Below are 20,451 nucleotides of genomic sequence, written 5' to 3'. Positions count from 1 at the left end.
CTTGACCAGAATCAAACCCTCGACACTTCAGTCTGCAGGCTGATGCTCTATCCACTGAGCCAAACCAGCTAAGGCCACTAATAATTCCTGAGTAGAGTTAACCTAAAGACAGGTTTTCTTTTCATCCTGTTTCTCCTTGTTTTGTTTTTTGTTTATTTGTTTTGTTTTAAAGAATTGAGGAGAAAATTTATTTTACCATTAGAAATGAAATTTTGTGTCAAAAACAAATTTGTTCATTGTATTGATATATAAATAAAATGTCATTTATTTATTAAACAAACATTTATTAAATACCTAGTAAATGTCAGGCACTATGTCAGACACATTGTGGTCCCTGCCCTCAAGGGGCTAACGGTCCAAAAAACGTACAAGTAAGCAGGTGATTACATACGATGCAGGCCTGTGATACAAGAGTAAACATGGGAGTATGTGATGGGAGCATGGCTTTCACCAGGTCCTCTTAGATTTATCCCTTCTTTGGCTCAAAACCAAGGAATTAGTCCTATTTTTGTCTTTAACTGGGTGGTTTAAACTATGGAATTATTTTAATTTCTAGAGATGAAAGAAAAGTCCCTTAAATTATGAAGGACACTAGAAAAAGTATTTCCTATAGAGCATAGTCACTTCTAGGGTTTTCATTCTGAAAAGTTCTTCAGCAGTTTTCCCCCTATGCAGTCTACTTTTCTCCTTCCTCCCCCTCCTCCTCCTCCTCCTCCTCCTCCTCCTCCTCCTCCTCCTTTTACTTCTCTGAAAAGGAGTGCTGTACGGTTTCTAAGGGTGATTTATATGGATAAAGACAGAAAGTTATTTTTTTTCAACCTTCAAGTTTTGTACCAACAAAACGAATATAAACTTTCATGGCAATTATTGAAAATGTAGATAATTTTCATTCCATTGCATTTTTCAGAATTCTCGATCGTAATCCTCTGACAGCTGTCCACGATCCATATCTTTTTAAATTGCCAGCATTAAAATATTTGTAAGTATTGCTCATGAGATGATTTCTGCTTTCTTACTTTCATCAGTGATTAAGTACTTTGTGTTTTGACTAAAAGGTCATAATTTACATTTTAACTGGGTGATTGGATAGGAGTTATTGGCACAGAAAAATGATTAAGAAAGAATGCATATGAACAAGACAGCCAACAGAGGAAGGGAGCGGCATTGAAGAACACATACAGATTTGGAACATGTAGATGCATGTAGAAATACTGTTGACCTCAGAAAGAAAAAAGAAAGAAGTTGTGTGTTACGTATTAAAAGAGTAATCAAGTGGTGGGCACAATAGAGAATGAGAAGTAGGATAGCGGTTTTAATAAAAGAAAAAAGATTGTATCACCAAGGTCGTTCGTTTGATGACACAAATAAATTTAAATTTCTTCAAGAAGAGCTCTCTGAAATTATCATCTTTGGCTTTGACAGAAGCCAGAATTGAAGTACTCACATGTTGCTAAGTGTCATATATATATATATATATATATATATATATATATATATATATGAATATGATTGATTTTTTACAGAGAGGGAGAGAGATAGTTAGAAACATCAATGAGAGAGAAACATCGATCAGCTGCCTCCTGCACACCCCCTACTGGGGATATGCCCGTAACCAAGGTACATGCCCTTGACCGGAATCGAACCTGGGACCCTTCAGTCCGCAGGCGGACGCTCTATCCACTGAGCCAAACCGGTTAGGGTGCTAAGTGTCTTAGTGCACAGCTTTTGTCTCGGGGTTTATATCATGCATGTCTGGGCTTTCTCCTCCAGAGACATGGGGAGGACACAAGTGTCACTTACAACAGTTGTGAGCATCCTCATGATGACCCCTCAGTTGGAAAAATTGTAAGTTGATTTTTCTTATATTTATTTTCACTTAGTCGTTCTTTCGCCTTCTTTTATGATTTTCTTAAGTCAGGCTTCTTGAGGCCAGGTAACCACATAAAGTGTTTTATGCCCAGAGTAATTTCTAATATATGTACCATTCACAATTAGGAATTGAGAAGGGACTCCATAAGATGGGGACTTATCCAGAGTCTTCTTAGAAGTCTTCCCTCTTCCTGTGTATTCTCAACCCAAAGTGAGACCTTTCGGTTGGGAAAAGGAGATACTTCTGAATTAAACTACTTGTTAGTGTCAGCCAATTCTAATGCCTGTCACCTTTATTCTAGGCACTCCATACCCACTACCATTCTTATCCTTCTGTTGGGCACTTCTGTCCTCCACTCTACTTATTTACTATATTCAAGAGTAGCAAATGGCCAGCTGATCCCTACCAAACTGCTCAGGCGATACACCCAAACAACTCTTTTGTTGTTGTTAATCCTCTCCCAAGGATCTTTTTTTCCATTGATTTCAAAAAAATTTTTTTAATCCTCACCTGAGGATATTTTTCCCGTTGATTTTCAGACACAGTGGAAGGGAGGGTGGAAGAAGGGAAGAGGGGAGAGAGAGAGAGAGAGAGAGAGAGAGAGAGAGAGAGAGAGAGAGAGAAAGAAAGAAACATTGATGTGAGAGAGACACATCCATCCGTTGCCTCCAGTACTTGCCCTGACTGGGGCTGGGATCCAATCCAAGACCCTTCATTGTGTAGGCTGACACTCTAATCACGGAGCAACTCCGGCCAGGGTAGCCCCAACAATTCTTTTCTTCACAGCTCTGTGGTAGCCTTGGTCTACCAGCTCAAGTAACTCCTTTGTCACTAATTTAATTCTCTGTGTTTCCATTTATAGGATCTTACCTAGCCATTTGACCTGCTGCCTCTGTCAATTTAGAAATAATATTGAGACTGTTGCCAAGACAGTCAAACTGCATTGTGACACTGAATGTCTGAAAAACATACCTTGTGGTGAGTCTGAATTGCCCAAAGATAAACTTTAAAAAAATTTTTTTATGTTTTTATTTTTTATTTTTTATTTTTTATTTTTAAGCAATGATCATAAATTTTTAAACAAATAATGTAACTGCATTGTTTTTATTCATTCATTCAGAGTTCAACTGCCTAGATTTCTAAGAACTACACCTTGCTCAAAGTCAGATAAAGAACAAGAGAGGAATAGAGAGGGGAGAGTGGAAGGGGAAGGGAGTTAACATCAACGGCCACATAGTGTGTGTTGTGCTCTCTGCTTGGTGCTTTACTTACAAATGAGAACTTGTTCATTAGTGTGTCAGTTTGTAAACTGGTTTTGTAGGCATGAGGTTTCAATTGCCCTTTGCCTTGTAGGACAGGTATAGATACATCTTTTTAAAAATATATATTTTATTGATTTTTTACAGAGAGGAAGGGAGAAGGATAGACAGTTAGAAACATCGATGAGAGAGAAAATCGATGAGCTGCCTCCTGCACACCCCACGCTGGGGATGTGCCTGCAACCAAGGTACATGCCCTTGATCGGAATCGAACCTGGGACCCTTCAACCTGCAGGCTGACGCTCTGAGCCAAACCGGTTAGGGCTAGATACATCTTTATTTTGTTTATTTTTGCAATTTTATAAAAAAGAGTACAAATGATGCTATTTTATTTGGAATTTGAGTTTCTGAATCCATCCCCAGAAGCTTCCACCCAGCCCTTCTAATGGATGGGAGGGCTCTTGTATCCTTAGACCAGCGGTCGCCTTACACCATCCGACTCTGAACTTGCTCTGAAACACAAGATTTTCTATCCACCAAACACACAGGTGCTTGTAAGTACCTTCCTACATATTAGGCTATTGGCACCTACTTGATAACCACCAAAATGTGCTTTCATGCCCAGATAGCACAGGTCTCTGTCAGTGATCTGGGGCACATCATAAATAATAATGCTGTTGCTTATTTTTCAAAACAATGTTTTGACCAATTATATTACTCCCTTTTACCTCAAGGGTGGGCAGAACAGGCATTTTAATCTCCTTTCACAGGTGAGTAAAAACAAGGTCAGAAAGTGCTAAGCGCTGTCACTAGGGCCAGGTCTTTGGTTTCAAGTTGGGGCTCTCCGCAAACCCATGTTCCCTCTTTCTCAGGACGCTTACCCCCTTCTCTGGCCCTCACCACCACCAGCAATATTTGTAACTTTTCTGGAAAAAAACCCCAGCTGCACAATGGTACATTTGACCTTCATGCAGTTAGAAGCTTTGGATGGTTCCCCAAGTCAAGCTGAAAATATAAGAAATGACATGAAATGAAAGCAAAGTAGGCATCTGACAAAAGTTGCTCTTTTCACCCAAGCCCAGTGGTCGGCAAACTGCGGCTCCCGAGCCACATGTGGCTCTTTGGCCCCTTGAGTGTGGCTCTTCTACACAATACCGACTTCTGCGCATGGGCCACAAAGTTTCAATCGCACTGTACATGTGCACCCGCACGTGGTATTTTGTGCAGGAACTGAAGGGTCCCGGGTTCGATTATGGTCACGGGCACATGCCCTGGTTGCAGGCTTGATCCCCAGTAGGGGGCATGCAGGAGACAGTCGATCAATGATTCTCTCATCATTGATGTTTCTGTCTCTCCCTCTCCCTTTCTCTCTGAAATCAATAAAAATATGTATTTTTTAAGTTGCTCTTTCCCCAAGTATTATTCCATAGATTTATTGACCATTCCACAGTGGCACACAAACTTGGCAAATCTATATCCCAGAGGCCTGCCTATATTTAAGCAAAGAGCAAGAATGGACATAGTGTTTTTTTCTGTATAGAGCCTTCTGTTATGGCGGCTGGGATATATGGAAGTAGGGACCAAGCTAAGGAATCGATGAGTAAGTGGAGAAGGGTGTGTCCAGATGAGGACCTGTTAGCAGAGGGCATTAATCATGGTCATCTGTGATGGTAGCAAGAACACGAGCTCCCTGAAGAGTGGAGAGAGGTGTGGTGTGGTGTGAAAAGCCTCCAGCCTCCAGCCCCCTCTGCATCTGAGGCAAGACAGGGGGGGTACCTGAATGTGGGGAGTCACAGTAGATCTTTAGGTTCTCACTGAGTGCGTCTTCCAGACTTGGCATTTCTTCAGTAAGTGGCAATTGGCCCTTGGGGACCAATGGAATAATCCTAAATATAGTTACTATATTCCATACTATTGAATGTTCTCAGTAAATAACCACTTTTTAAAACAATACCTTGTCTCCTTTTGTTGTGTTGACAATCATAGGTTTCAGTTGGGTTTATTTTTCTCCTCTCTAAATGGTACTCTCGAATTTGCTGATTCCCAGTTTATCTGACTGGGAGGGATGGCTGTGGACGGACAAAGAGCTGTCCCATGAGTCTTTCAGTATCAAACGTGGCCTCTTCTTTTTTGACAGATGAAGGACTACTTATAGAAGGACCGTTCATGAAAGTACTGCCAGGCCGGAAGGACACCAGCACTGAGCTGACTATTGAGCCAGAGAGGGCATCCTCACACAGAAACGGAGAGAGCTCATCATCCCTAACGCGTGAGCGGCTAGACTTTAATAAGAGTGATGTTATGCGTGCACCAAGTTACAGACTGCCCTATTTCTTGGAGGAAAATCCAGAAAATATAGAACCAATGTTATTACCATTCATTAAACTCCTTCTTCAAATGTGCAAGATGGAGGGAGACATGTCCCTGAGTCATTTGATAAACAACAGAGGGAATCTCTCTCTTAAACCTGAATTTTACCATTAAAGTTACAAAAATAAATTGAGGAAGCTATTTTCCGGAACAGGCCCCCCGAAGACGCTGCTCAGTAAACAGCAAGAAGAAACTGTCTCCAAGGCAGAGCGGGATGCGGATCAATGGAAAAAGCAGTGGCTGGAAGCTCAGGGTGAACAGGAAGAGGAGGAGCCCAATGAGGTGAGGACAGCTCCCCAAACATAAGGCCTGGACTTCTAGTCAGTTTAGGACACGCCTTGAAAGCACCGAGGCAGGAAGGCCAGGGCGCCTGGTCTGAATCTTGTCTTGGCCAAAGGAGGGGCTAAGACAGTGATCCCCTCCTTTGCTCATTTAGAGAATGGCGCCACTGTTCCTAGGGTAGACGAGAAAAGATAAATAAATTGTACAGAAAATGCTACTGCTCAGATTACAAAGTACATTAGATTTGGTATGTTCTTTAAGAACCTACAAGCTATTCACCTGAAAGAATGGGGTTTGAGAACAACAAAAGGAATAGTTAGAATAGGCTAGAGAATAGTTTTTTTTCCTTTTCATCTTTTTTTTTTAATACGTTCTTTGTTTTTGTTTTTAGCTCACAGAAGAAGTGCCAGGATATGGCTATAACAAGAATCTCGTCGTGGCAATAATTGTGACTACAGTAACAATAATTTTTATTGTAATTTTCTGTCTCATTGTGGTAAGACAACAGTTGATTCAGATTTCCAAAATATATTCTGTCTTTAGAATAGATTCAGAACCCACAACCTGAAAATCAAGTTCACTTTCCCACCTACTCCTACTTGATATTCCTCTTTAGTCATGAGCACTGAGAAATGCTTTGTTCTTTTACTACAAATTATATTCCAGGGATTTTTAAAGGAAGCCCACCCCACTCCCAGAGATCTCTGTGGAAGTGAAATCAAGATAACAAGAATAGTTTGAAAAATTAAGTTTAATAAGCCAGAGCTGACATGATAGCAAAATTTCTTCAATTCAAAATGGATGATGTTAATTTGATGTACTCACCATTACTCTCTTTCTATCGCTGATTTTTTTCCTGAAGTGAGGAGAGATATAGGATCTCTACCTCATAGAGCTTTGTCACCCTGGAAGAAAGGACCAGGCTAAAAGATAAAAGTATGATCTTGTCAATTCATAAGATTTACTCAGGAGCTTTCTTCTCCAGTGTGTAAGATATGGTGGTGTAAATAGGCTCCGTTAAAACACAGCAATCTCAAGCCTGCATCAGGCTTCTTTAAAGCATGTTATGTTAGAGTCACCTGTTCCTGGCGCTTGCCTGTGTCCCTTTGTTCAATTACATGATGGTGTCTTTTCCCTACAGGCAGGTTGCTAACATTGAAGAGTGACTTACTAAGCTGGGGATCTTGACTGTACCCTACTATCCAACCTAATTTACCTTTTCAACAGTCATGGCAGCCCTCCATTCAGACAAAGCAGCCCCTCACCATAACCCAGCCACACCATGCCCAGTCCCACTTTTGTTTGTGCCTAGCCCACCTAAAATCCCCGTATTGTGCTCTCTCTGAAGAAGTCCTGTGAATCTCTCAAAAGCCAGTTCAAGTTCATCTTTCTTCATGAAATCTTCCCTGAGTACTCCAGCCCCGCTGGTCCTACTCTTCTTCTTAAGTTTTGTCACCATTTTTTTTCAGGGCGATAGTGAGGCATTCCCCTTCCCTGAGAACCTAAAAATATGGTAAACAATTTTTACTCCCTATCCCAGCCAGTTTGGTTCAGTGGATAGAGAGTCAGCCTGTGGACTGAAGGGTCCCTGGTTCGATTCCGGTCAAGGGCACATGCCTGGGTTGCAGGCCCAATCCCCAGTGTGGGGCATGCAGGAGGCAGCCAATCAATGATTCTCTCTCCTCATTGATGTTTCTATCTCTCTCTCCCTATCTCATCCTCTCTGAAATCAATAATAATAATAATAATAATAATAATAATAATAATAAGTGGCACCCCAAGAGAGAAATACTAAGGTTAACACATCATGGAGCAGAGTCGAGATGTATAAGGACCAAATGGCTTCCTGGTCCATCAGACTTGAGTAAAGCCTGATGGGACGTATTAACTGCTAAAGAGAAACCTGCCTATCCGCAGGAGGGTTGGCCAGCAAAAAGCAGAGGAAAGGGGAAGAGGAGACCAACATGAGCACTGTCCATCCCAGCATTGCTTACGTGTGGAGATGGCCTCCCAGGCCGCAGATGTGGAGAGTCAGGCCCACTAGCCAGGCTGTGCCTGTTGGGGAGACAGATGGACCCTGCTCAGTCCTTTCCGTTAAACACTGGATTCAGCTCATTCCTTTTGTTCTAATTCTGTTCTCACCAGTGGCCTTCTGATTGAGCTTTAGTGGGCCATGGTGGCCTACCTCTACAGAATGTATTTCCCTGATCATGTAGAGACAGATGCTGTCTGTGGAGCCCATGTAGTTCTCACTGTCAGGTCATAATCTGGCATTCTGACTTTTTTATTAATCCTGCGGTATTGATAAGGTCAGACTTCCCCTGTAGGAAGAAGTGAGTTCTCTCTTGGTGAGGACAGAGTCTGATTTCTAAGCTAGGAGGCTGGGGACCAGCATGGGGACCAGTTGGCCAAGGCCTCTGGGAAGAAAGTACCTGGCCATTGCCCAGACAGTACCCTCTACATCTCCAGGTGGCTTATGGCCCTTTGCTTTTTTGGAATTTCTTTAAACTCCTGTACTGCATTTAATGTCTATGTAGTTTAACTTTACATTTATATATATGGTTTCATTATTTCCTCTCCCCACTTAGATGATAAACTTTTTGAGGATGTGGACCATGCCTTGTTTTGTTTTGTAGTGGACAGTAATAGCGTTCAAAGGCAGAAAGATGAGGCATTTTGTCAGTTTCACAATGAGGACTAATGCAACTTAATATTTAATTTGAAGTAGCATACAGAGTCCAGCAATAGACAGACCCATGTGTTCCTAAGACTTTTGAAATGTCATCTTGCAATATTCTAATCAGTGAAATATAATTAATAAATGGTAATCAAACAGCTACTTAACTATTTGAGGAGAAATACTAGCAGATCTCTATTTCTCACTTTAAACCAATGTATGTATATACATAAATGTAAAAAAAATAAAATAAAGAACCTGTAAAAGTACTAGAAGAAAATAGAAGCACTGTTGTAATCTAGAGGTGGCAAAGAGCTTTTTGAGCCTGATACCACAGGCAGAACCCTTTGATAGATTTGATCACTATGGCACCATTAGCAAACTTAGCACTAGTTTATGCCAAGCAGAGGATGAACAATTTTTCATATATTGTTTGATTAAACCCTGTGAGGATGATAGTACCACCCTCTTCCATAGACGGAAATCAACTTAAGGCCCCAGTGGCAGAATTCCATTTTGCCCACCTGCAAAGCCTGTGCTTCTTACTCCACCGTTCTGTCTCCTCAAACACAAAAACACTGGGGAGTATTTGAAACACTGAAATTCAGTGAAAGCTACTGAAAGGAGTAAGATAAATGAACAGGAAGATGATAAACAGTCAAGGGGAGAAGAGGGCATGGGCTGTGCAGAGTAGGCTTTGTGTTGACAGTGTCACCATATCTGTCAGTCCTCTCATGGCTTATTGGGGTGTAGGTTTTGTTAACAAGGCCTTTGTCACCTGGTGGTATGAAAGTAGTCTCTGGCATTTTCTTCAAGTCCTTTTTATAACACTTCTTATTATTTATAAGTTTTTAAAATCTGTCTATCATTCACTTTGTTTTTAGTCTGGTTGACTGTTTATCCCCCACACAAAGATGCAATTGTTTTAGAATCTTTTATTGAATGGCTCATTCTTTCTTCACTGATCTAAAATACTCTCTTTGTCTGGTTTCTATTCTGTTGATCCAGTTATTTTTTTCTGTACCAGTAGCAGTATCACTGTATAGTTCCAATTCCTTTTCATATATTTTGATATCTAGTAGGATAAGTTCCTGCTTTTTTATCTTGTTTCCCATACATTTCATAGCTATTCTTGCATGTTTCCTATTAAATGTCAGCTGGCCAGTTTTTTGTCTTTGGGGGGGGGGGGCAGTTTTTGTTTAAAAACTATCTTGGAATTTGGATAGGATTGCAGTGCATTTGAAGGTTAATTTGTGGAGAATTGACATGTTTACAACATTCCAGGAGCTTGGTCATCATTCTTCCTAATGTCCTTCAGACGAGTTTTAATGTTTTCATCACGAGTTCTTACACATTGTTTGTTAAGTTTATTCCTAGGTACTTTATGTACTTTCTTTGATATTGTAAATGGGTTCTTTCATTTTTTTAACTAGTTATTTGTGAGATATAGGAAAGCTATTGAGGTTTGCATATTGATCTCTTGAGCATGGATTTAGCTATCTTACTGAATTGTTGTAGTATTGCCAATAAAATTTTAATAGATGCTTTTGGGCTTTTTAGGTTATACATCATCTCATGTGCGAATATGTTTTATCTTTTTTCAATACTTCGTTTTTTAAATTAAATTAATTAGGACCTCCTAAAAATGATGAATAGTAACAGTAATAATAGGCATCCTACTCTTGTTCTTGACCTTAAAACAAAGCTGCTATGTAGGTTTCTGGTAGATACTTTTATTTTCCTACTCCTAAGAGTTTTTTGTTAGGAATTACTGCTGAATGTTCTCTAAAACAGCCAATAAAATACATTGCCAACTGCATGCAAAATTCTAAGTTAGGAACTATGGAGTCAAAGGAGATAGTGGTCATTGTGACGAATAACCATGATGTTGTTTTCTTCCAAAACAGATTTATTGTCATAGAACACCATCAGAGGAAAGTAAAGAAGGAAGCTCAAGGTAAATATGAGTCTGGCAATTTTTAAAGTAGAATTTTAGAAATAGAGGAGCTTCCTCTTCCCATAAGTAGCTTGAGGTGACCTCTGAAAATGGTTCCTTAGTCACTTGACCCAGAAAATCCCACAAAATCAGGCAAATCAATAGGTTCAAATCTTCATGTTCACTTTAAGAACACTAGTGAAACCCAGCCACCATGGCTCAGTGTTTGCGTGTCGACCTATGAACCCAGGATGTCATTGTTCGATTCCCGGTCAGGACACATGCCCGGGTTGAGGGCTCAATCCCCAGGGTGGGGTGTGCAGGAGGCAGCCAATCAATGATTCTCTCTCATCATTGATGTTTCCATCTCTTTCTCCCTCTCCCTTCCTCTCTGAAATCAATGAAAAGAAAAAAAGCCACCAAACATCTGAAGGATGTCACTTTATAGAAGCAGTATGTGCCATTCTGTTATTAAAATGGTGGAGGTAGTAGATATGCCCAGGCCAAAGAGTAGGGCTAGAGGCAGGGTCGGGGGCCCAAAAAGGATGCCCAGTTTTTGCAGAGCGTAGGGAAGTAGATGTGGACTCTCTGGTCATTTAGCACATCTGGGTGAACAAAGCTCCCAAGATGCGGCACAGAACTCACAGAGCTCATGGCGGGATTAACCCATAGGTGTGTTCTCCCTGCCGCATTGAGGTGATCCTTACTGAGAAAGAACAGATTGTTCCTCAACCAAAGAGGAGGTTGCTCAGAAAAAGAAAAGAAAAAAAGATATCCCAGAAGAAACTGGAGAAACAGAAACGTATGGCCTGGGAGTAAATTCATCATAAAATAAATACTAATAAAAGTAAAAAGAAAGAAAGAAAAAAGAAAAAAACTAGAGAACTTAGAACTTATCAATCTCCTCTTTTTTAATGAGGAACCCACCAAATTTGGAAAGAATACTTATTTATCCTGATGCTTTACTTGGATTTTGCAAAATTAGCTCCCAGCCAAAGCTGAGATAGAATGGGACTGACAGATGTGTCTGCTGTCACTGGTCCTTTAAGGAAACGGTGCAGAGGGAGAAGTCTTGGTTGGACGCGTTTCTGCTGGTGGTGGAGGCTCTAGGGAAGGGGTAGGGAAGACCACGTGGTCTAAGGGTAAGGACACTAGTGTCCTTCGAGGGTGATGAAAGGTAGAATATATGAGTTCTTCCTATAAAATAGCAGGAAAACATCTCATCCTGTTGGTTTTCAGGCCCCGACTCTATCCCCTTTATCCAATTTTAACTGGGAGAGACTTTAGACCAGTGGTTCTCAACCTTCTGGCCCTTTAAATACAGTTCCTCATGTTGTGACCCAACCATAAAATTATTTTTGTTGCTACTTCATAACTGTAGTGTTGCTACTGTTATGAATCGTCATGTAAATATCTGATATGCAGGATGGTCTTAGGCGACCCCTGTGAAAGGGTCATTCGACCGCCAAGGGGGTCGCAACCCACAGGTTGAGAACTGCTGCCTTAGACAATAGTTTGTCTTTTTCTTTAATAAAAAGGAAATGGAGAAGGGGAAAGGGAAGATATCTTGCTCCATGGTCACACTGCAAGTGTTAACGTAAAAACATTCAAACCTGTAAAGAATTTTTGTGAGTTTATTTGAGCCAAACTATTGACAATTGTCAGGAAGCAGAATCTCAATGGACTGGGATAATGCTCCACAGAATGGTGGTTTTTCACCTATTTTTATACATTACAGTCAAAGGAGGAAATGTAGATGGGTTACATGAAATCCATTGATGACAAAGTAGAAAGGTGGGAGAAAGCAAGGTGGGGTGGGGGGGTGGGGAGAAGCTCTGGGATTGGATAAAGAGTAAAATGATAGACTCATACTTCTTTTACTTAGTTAGGTCCAGGATAGTTAACAGTCAACAATTAACATAACAGGGGTCTGGAAAAAGGGAAGTTAGAAGTTACCCTGACATTTCAAGGATATGTTACCATAGATGCAAAAAGACAATAGGCTCAGTTAAGGTAAAGATTGACCTCCTCAGGGAAGATACTGGCCTAGGACGAGACTACCCACCATAATTGCTTTTAATTAAAGTTTTAATTTCCTTGTGGCTACTTTAGATCTTAGAGTTTGCAAGACCTCCATGCAGGCCTCCCTGAGCTTGTCAGGTTAGCATGTGGCCCCTTTCGTCCACACTAGTGTCAGAAAGAAGATGGCTCCTTTCCTGTTGGGGACTTCTTCATTGGTTGTCCTGTGCTTGGGCTGTGAGGTACATTTTATGTCACAGCTCGGTACACACATCCCACACAGACATAAGCAGTTTCTAAAACAAAATTATTATGCAGTCTGATTTTTTTTTTATTCTGTCTGTATTCAGAAGGGAATATTTTGTATTTTGGTGCTGGTTATGACCTTTAAACTGATTTCACAACTCACTCATCAGTGACAGCCTGCAGTATGAAAGTCAGCAAGCTAGATAACTTGGCTAGTTGAACTTGGACATTTAGTTGGTGTGGTTTAACTTATGGGATAAAGCAGCTAGCAAAATAAAAGCACCCCCCCACCCCCCACCCCCCACCACACCCTGCCCCAGCAAATGATGCATGTGAGACCCGGTCTACAGGGGACCTATGTAACATGTTTCTGCCCAGTGTGGTGGTGCTTTTTTGCTTTCACTGCATGAGGGCACTTGGTCAAGGGCCAGGACGTGAGTGGGGCTGGAAATCCTGCCTGTCCTCTGTGCCAAGCCACGTACAGACTCTCCCCAGAGACCTTGCGGGGCCACTTTAGACAGACACGGAGACCTTCTGGAAGCCCAGCACGCAAGGGCTCCTTGTCAAGGTCCCAGGTCTGCGGTGACTTTGCTCGTGAGTACGGACCCAGGTACCAGAGCTGTACGAGTGAGAGACATGGAAATGGCATGAATCACTAATTGTCGGTATGCGTTTTTCCTCCAAGGGCCTTTTTTCCATTTTTCCAGCATAGGAGACGGTCACCGGAACACAGGATGGAGGTAAATGTGAGGAGGATAAAGTACTGTGTGTGTGTGTGGGGGGGGGGGGGGGGAGGCAGGGAGACAAAGCAGGAGGAACACAGTTCGTATTCCCTGTCTGCTCTCTAGGAAGGTGGTTTCTGGAAGAGGCAGCCGCTCTGGCTGAGAGATCTATATAGACCCCTCAGTGCCACACACGTAGAGAACATGGCGCAGGAGCTACACGATAAGGATTCGGCTACTGAGGATGAGCTGTTCTACAAAATGTAAATGATTGGGAACAATTTGGAATTCTTGTCAAAAATGGGGGAATAATGAAGAGTTTAATTGTTCCTTTCAGGAGTAAAAGCCTTGGCCTTCTTCTCACTCCAGGTTGCGTGGAGAGTTCTCAGTGTTGAAGGTTGCTGCTACAGACCCTGCGGCCCAGAGCCCAGCAAATGAGCACATGACCCTGCCACCCAGCGAAACCCCTCCTCAGGCTCCCTGAAAATGTTCTTGACCTGTGTGTACAATAAATATTGTTCTTTTATTTTTCGTTCATTATCTTGTGATTTTTTCCTAGCTTTATTGAGGTATAGTTGACAAATAATAAAAACTTTTAAATCCTTTTTTTTTCTTTCTTTCTTAAGGAGGTGGGAAGAACCAGCTTCCTATAGCAGAACCCAGAAGAAAACTAGCTATTCCACTATGGGGAGAGATGCATGAATACTAGTTTGAGGATTCCAATCGGATGGCAAGTAAGGACCTATCTGGGGTTCAAACCAGAAAGGATCTGGCTCCAGTGCTCGGAAGAGCAGTGAAAGGCAGGAACGTGACTGGCTTGGGAAGGGGAGAATGGCCAGAACTGTCGTAATAATAGCTCGTCATCTTCAGTGCTTGCTACAGACCAAAAATTCTCCTGAGGATGTGATCTCATGTCATCCTCACATCAGCCGATATCTTCCCCAATTTACGGATGAGGAACTGAGGCTCAGAGAGGTTTTGAAACTTCCATGAATTCACACACTCTGACCCCTCTCCCTAGCGCTAAGGGGCCATGGGCAGTGTGATCTGACTTCTCTTTTTTGAACATCAAGAGAAGTTTCTATCTTCAGTGTTAACTCAAGGGGCCTATGAAAAAATACAGGCACTGTGGCAGTGTCTTAGCCCCCCGCTTATTGGGTTGCCTTGGGTCCCGGTTTGGGGAAGACCCAGAAAACAGCATGGGGTAGAGCTGGGGTTTGAACCTAAGCATTCCTGGCCCTCAGGCCCACTTGCTCTCCTACTGAGGGAACTACGCTACCCCTCCAACTAGACTCAGAAAGAGCCGGGCGAGAATTTATGAGCTGTGCAGCCTTGGGCCCCCCAAGTTGGTGCTCTCCAGCCTGTTTTCTTATCTGTACCATGGGGGTGACAAAGGCACTTACCTTCCAGGTGGCTGGTAATGACACATGTTTTTACCTGGCAAACAGCAGGAGCTTCTGTGTAGCATGAATATTAAAACCCCGACTCCCTCATCTCTTAGGTTAGGGCAGAGCGTCTCACATTTTACTACGCTTTTATTTCTAATCTTCCTGCTCAACCATTAACCATAGTGTAGGCACTTAGCACTCACTCATCTAGCCTAAAAGCTAGGGAGCCAGTGCGTTTTCACTCCCGGAGAGGGAATTGCACCGTGGAAGGCGGGGGAGGGGGGGGCACACCCCAACAGCTGATTTTATAAGTGGGAACAGGCTCTGGAACCTCACCTTCTCAGAGACGCGAGAACCCCTTCATTCCAGGAAAGGGCCGTGGAGCACAGGAACACTTCTCTCACCTCCCACCCCCGTTCCCCTCACTCACTGCACAGAGGTCAGTGCAACTTTCTTCCCAGAACTGGCCTGATCCTCAACCAGCCCTGTAGCCACCCACAAGGACTGACTCCCTGGACCCGCATCTAGCCCTACCTCCGCATCCCTGGTCACACCAATGCTTGCATCTGCCAAGTGTCTGAAGCGCCGCAGTCCACCCCTTGCTATTTTTGTTTTGAATCCATTGGAAAGAGACGTCACGTCTACGATGAAAACCAGATTTAACTACGGCCCGTTGAGCTTTGCGTCTCCCTGCTGCTGAGCTGGGTAAAGGAGAATGCCAAGGGGGCTCTCGAGGCGCGTCCTTTGAGAGTAAGGTGTGGGCTCCGTGTTTCTCCTGAACGCCTCCAGGCGGGAGGCTCCCCCTTAGCCCCGAGCCCTGTCCGCGGGCTGCACTGATGGCCTGGCAAGGCAAGAATGGGGTAGCGGTCATTGATCCCGCGTTACAAGCGGGCAACCTTCGCTGCAGGAGGTCAAGCGGCAGCCCCAACGCTACGCAGCCCCGCGCGGAGGCCGGGAGGGGGCAGGCACCCCGATGCCGAGTCTAGAGTCTGACGCAGACCCTGCGGGGAGCGGGCAGCGAGGACGCGATCGGCCCGACGTCTGGCCTCGGCTCTCCGAACCCGTCGGGTCACCGACCCCGAGCCTCCCAGAGCCCCTCGGGGGCTGGGAACCCGGGGCGCCCCGGAGCGCCAGCCCCGCCCCCGCCCCGCCCCCGCCCCGCCCCCGCTCCTCCGGGCTCCGCGATAGGCTCCACGGGCCGGGGGCGGGGCCGGACGTCGAGCCGACGTGATGGCGTCAGGCGCCCTGGGCGCAGCTTGCTGTTGTCAGTAACTGGAGGCCGCGGGTTCGGGGCGAGCTTCTGCGGCTGCGGTGGCCGGGGGTGCCCCCTGCCCCGCTCCCCACTTCCTTTGGTGAGTTGGGCGGCGGGGCGTGGAGGGCGGCGGGCCGTAGACGCGGGCGGGCGATGGGCCAGCGGCCCTCGACGTGATCCCGAACCCCCGGTTGCCTTGAGACCGCCCTGCTTCGCAGCCCTCACCCTCCCCAGCCCAAACCCCGCGCCCCGCTTCCTCCTCCGGCTCTCACTGCCGCTGCGGCCGGTCCCCTCCATCTTCTCCCACCGGGACCCGACGCCAGCCCTTCCCCCACCCCCTCACCACCCGTCTTGCGTAAGTGCAGTCTCACCCTTGACCCCACTCTAGCCCAGTTCCAGCCCCGATCGCAGCTGCAGTCCTCCGGCTCCCGCTGACACAGGTCATCCTCACCTCTCAGCCCCTTCGGCAAGCCTAATGCTCCGCGCAGACCCACCATTCTGGTTGCCTTTTTCGGGGTCCGCTTTCTTACCCCAATCTCCCTACAGCTCAGCTTCCCAAGACCTGCTCCTCCGAAACACCACCTCTGCCCACGCTCACGTAAGACCCACCACCAAAGTAAACTTGGGGCTCACCCCTTTCTTCTCGATAACTCTGGTCACAGTCCCGTCCCAGGCCTGTATCTTGTCTGCACAGACTCAACCCCTAACTTCCTAGCCTATCATACTTCCTTTCCATCTCCAGCCATCCTGAGGACATCCTCCATCCCTAAGTCTTTGCTAAACTGCTCCCAACTCTTGCTGCCTCAGTTCCTACCGCTCCCACTCAAAATCTTGTTTAAACTGGGGTCTCCATATCCTTTCACTTCTGTTGTCTTCACCCCAACCCTCCACCCATTCTTCCCTTGACCCAGCACTCCCCCTCCCCCCATTCAATCTGAGATCTTAGTTTAGAGGGTCCTGCCTGCCCCACCAGCTGCCCCTCTACAGCCAAATCTAGGTGCTTGTTCAGTCTAACAGCCGGGCAGTTAGAGACTGAACAGCTTGCCTGGAGCGTGCAGGGCCTCAGATGTTAATAAGTATGGAGGAGTAGAGATACGCCTCCTTCGGTCAGTGACTTTTCCGGGATATCTGGTCCCCTGTATCTGTCCCAGGGATTATTAAATTATGTGTGCTGGCCCCTGGAATGGTAGGTATCTTTCAAATGCCTGGTAGGTGAGGAATGGCCACCCATCCAGCTCGCTCAGTCTGGGGCAACCGAAGCCATCACTTCCTTTTGGCTGGTGTTCTGGCCTTGAAGAAACCTAGAAAGTACCGCTGTGCAGGATTGGCTGTGGTTACAGAACCATGTCCACGTGTGTTGTCCTAGCACCTGGAGAGGACCCTCACAGAGTGCTCCTCCGGACCAGAGCTGAGAACAGATCAGTCCCAACACTGAACACAGGGAACACTGGGAGCCCGAGGAGATGTTCCATGTCGTAAAGAGTGTAGGTGAGTGGGTCCTGGGAGGCTGAAGCCTAGGTGGGCATGGAGGCTGTTGAATCACTTCCTCTTTTTGCAGGGGTTGCATCATTGACTTTTGGCCCCTTGGTTACCTATGAACACAGCTTAGTTGTCGCAGAGTAGCTCAGGCAGAGGACACGCCTGGCCCCAGGCCCCATGCTCAGCCTATATAATCTGGGCTTTTGAGTGCATGTTCCCTCCAAATTCTGGTGACCTGGTTTCATAGGATTGGCAAGTTGACAGCAATTTTAAAGGGCCCCAAACAGAATCATTGTTTTTCCTTGCCATTTGTAGTCTTGTTCATTTGAAAATTGAATGCCCTTCTACTTCCAATATCTCCCCGTGAAGGTATGATAGGTCAGAATGGTTTTCAGCCTGTTGGTAGCTTGGTCTAATGGAAGGAGTTCCCACCTCTGAAGAGTTGTATACTTCAACTCTCCACAGTCTATGATAGGGAGATACCCACCCTGAGCCTTTATTTTATTCATCAGTTGACTCAGCAAGTATTTTCTGAGCCCTACTGTGTGCCATGCACTGTTCTAGGCACTAGAAATGTAATGGTGAATGCACTGGGCAAAGTACCTGTTTTTATTTGTTCAGAGTTTGGCCCTTGCTAGAATCCTAAGGGTATTGGACAAGAATATGGGGGTGGGGTGGGGTGGGGTGGGGGGACTGGATGGAAAGAAAGAGGGAGGAAAAAAGATAGCCAGTGTTAACTGACTTCAATTTCTGGCCTCACACACTAGCCCTTGGTCTGGGAATCACAAGCTAGAAGTTTCTCGCCCTCCAGCTGGACCAGAAATCCAATTTTCTTCAGGTGGAAGGAGATGCTGTTTACTCATTCATCGCTCACAAGGCTGAAAGATCAGCTGCCTTTCTGAATCAGAAGATAACTTTGTCATTCTTTTCCAACTGAAAACCATGACTCATCAATTGGTACTGTAGGAACTGAATGACTTAAACGCCAGGCTGTTCTGAACAGCCAGGTACAGGATTGGATTCAGGCCATCGAGTGGAGGCTGTTGGGAATGGCTGAGAAGTCTCTAAGGAGAGGAGGTTGCTGTTTACTGATGGATGGAGTGTTTTAAAGTGGTGAAGCCGGTCATCCATTTCTTCTTTTAATGTGAGTCGCATGTAAGCCATTTTTCTCTTTTCTTTCTTCCTTGGTTTCTGGAGGAAGTGAAATTGCACATACTTAGAGGGCTAGGCATCATAATGAAGAAAAACAGCCAGAACAATTCTTTCCTAACTGCGTGTTAGAACATTTAAGAAAGGACGGCTCTGAAATTTGGCTGCCTCAACTGGTTGGGGCTACAGATCTTTTCAGCAAGATTGTTTCCTGTTGATTTTAAGCCTTATTTGATAAATGGAGTTTCTGAGTGCCTCTTAAGGCTCTGTAAGTAATAAGTTTGCCTGAAACTCTTCGGACCAAAGACCTGAGGCAGTTTGGCCTGGCGACAGGCACAGGATTTAGAATGAGGAAACCAGCGAATGCTGTTCCCCACCTGGGGCCTGTTGGCACTGAGCTTCAGTGCTCTTTGTAAAACCCTCCTCTCCCAGGACTTTTGTGGAGTTAAATGAGATTAGAGAAGTTTGAAGAGCTATGTCGGGGTGGATTCGTACTTATGGGGAGAGGCAGACTTAGGAGGATTTGGAGTTTCCTAAAAGTCAGAAAGTCACCTTTTCAGCTAAACTCCACTGGTGCTGTTTGAAGAACCCTTTGGTAGTGCTGCTCAGGGTCCCTCCGTATGCCCTTCAGCCTAGGTCTCCTTGGAGCCACACCTCCCTTTGGTTTGGTTCTTAGTGTCAGTGAAGAGTGTTCTGTGAAACAAGCCCCATAGACTGGGGCTGGGCCACCGGAGGATGATGCAGCCCTGACTCAGCTGTCAAGAGACCCCGAGTCGTGTTCTGGTTCCACCAGCAAGTTCTCGGTCATAGGTTGTCTGGTTCCTGCCTCTGAGCCGCTGTCCTGCCTCTGTGAGGCGCTCTGGAACGCACACCATAGGTAGGGTTCTTTGCCTTCCTACGATGAAAGCTGTGCCCTAAATTGTGGCCCGAACCCCACAGTCCCAGTTCTATGTTGTGAATTGTCCAGTGGCTTTTCTCCTGGATTCTTCTGTGCTGATGTCCTTTTGTGGCTTTTCTGACACTTTGTTTTAGGCAACAGTTGCTTATCTCGTATCTGACCCTGCTCTGACTTCTTAGTGTCAGTTTACTTTTTAAAAAAAATATTTTTATTGATTTCAGAGAGGAAGAATGAGAGGGAATCATTGATTGGCTGCCTCCTGCATGCCCCCCACCGGGGACCGAGCCCACAACCCAGGCATGTGCCCTTGACTGGAATTGAACCTGGGACCCCCCAGTCCGCAGGCCGACGCTCTATCCACTAAGCCAAACCAGCTAGGGCTGTTTTTGTTTTTAATTATTGATTTGAGAGAAAGAGAGAGAGAAAGAAAGAAAGGAAAACGGGGAGAGAGGGAGAGAAACATTGGTTTGTTGTTCCTCTTATTCATGCATTCATTGGTTAATTTTTGTATGTGACCTGAGCAGGGATCATACCCGTAACCTTGGCATGTTAGGATGGTGCTCTAACCTACTGAGCCACGCCAGCAGGGCTACTTCGGTTTTCAGTAGGCCTCTGCTTGGCCAGAGCATCCACGTATTGATAAGCCTCCCTCCCTCCAATGAGTACTCTGGTATTTTCAGTTAATTAGTTAATGAGGTCTTAATGGGCCCAGGCTATGATTCAGATTGTTGAGGCTAAAGCCCTGAAGGGCCTGGCCTGTGGCTGGCTGAGGGAAGGTCAGTTTGGGATCTCCAAGCTCTGTGTAGAAGGCAGGCCTGAGGGAAGGCCGTGGGCCACTGGAATTGCTGAAAGGGGTTCAGGGGTGGGCAAACTTTTTGACTCGAGGGCCACAATGGGTTCTTAA

General features: G+C 45.1%; 2 protein-coding genes and 2 long non-coding RNA genes across 8 annotated transcripts in view; 2 read left to right on the top strand and 2 right to left on the bottom strand.

Annotated features, from left to right (window-relative positions):
* LRRC37A (leucine rich repeat containing 37A) overlaps positions 1 to 13,919 on the top strand; it is a 28,451-nt gene extending 14,532 nt beyond the window's left edge. For 2 of the 3 annotated variants that reach the window (XM_059670474.1, XM_059670472.1), the window contains exons 6-15: positions 908 to 979; positions 1,771 to 1,845; positions 2,733 to 2,848; positions 5,267 to 5,398; positions 5,654 to 5,781; positions 6,173 to 6,277; positions 10,366 to 10,415; positions 13,345 to 13,399; positions 13,508 to 13,644; positions 13,751 to 13,919. In XM_059670474.1, the coding sequence (XP_059526457.1) occupies positions 908 to 979; positions 1,771 to 1,845; positions 2,733 to 2,848; positions 5,267 to 5,398; positions 5,654 to 5,781; positions 6,173 to 6,277; positions 10,366 to 10,415; positions 13,345 to 13,399; positions 13,508 to 13,644; positions 13,751 to 13,865 (985 nt within the window). In that variant the 3' untranslated portion in view covers positions 13,866 to 13,919. The remainder of the gene's footprint in view (positions 1 to 907; positions 980 to 1,770; positions 1,846 to 2,732; positions 2,849 to 5,266; positions 5,399 to 5,653; positions 5,782 to 6,172; positions 6,278 to 10,365; positions 10,416 to 13,344; positions 13,400 to 13,507; positions 13,645 to 13,750) is intronic. The other variant, XM_059670473.1, reaches the window with a different exon arrangement.
* LOC132218786 (uncharacterized) overlaps positions 1 to 20,451 on the bottom strand; it is a 449,343-nt gene that overhangs the window by 267,344 nt on the left and 161,548 nt on the right. The window lies entirely within an intron of this gene.
* LOC132218772 (uncharacterized) overlaps positions 1 to 20,451 on the bottom strand; it is a 46,559-nt gene that overhangs the window by 5,738 nt on the left and 20,370 nt on the right. The window lies entirely within an intron of this gene.
* Positions 15,976 to 20,451, top strand: part of PLEKHM1 (pleckstrin homology and RUN domain containing M1) — a 46,701-nt gene continuing 42,225 nt past the window's right edge. For 2 of the 3 annotated variants that reach the window (XM_059670464.1, XM_059670462.1), the window contains exons 1-3: positions 15,981 to 16,121; positions 17,388 to 17,509; positions 18,268 to 18,644. The gene's annotated coding sequence lies outside the window, so the exon portion shown is untranslated. Of the gene's footprint in view, positions 16,122 to 17,387; positions 17,510 to 18,267; positions 18,645 to 20,451 lie in introns of all 3 variants that reach the window. The other variant, XM_059670463.1, reaches the window with a different exon arrangement.

The sequence above is a fragment of the Myotis daubentonii genome, chromosome 16 (genome assembly GCF_963259705.1).
Source record: "Myotis daubentonii chromosome 16, mMyoDau2.1, whole genome shotgun sequence".
In the NCBI taxonomy this organism is placed as follows: domain Eukaryota; kingdom Metazoa; phylum Chordata; class Mammalia; order Chiroptera; family Vespertilionidae; genus Myotis; species Myotis daubentonii.
Note: the sequence above shows the minus strand (reverse complement) of the source record. Positions and strands in the feature narration are given on the sequence as shown.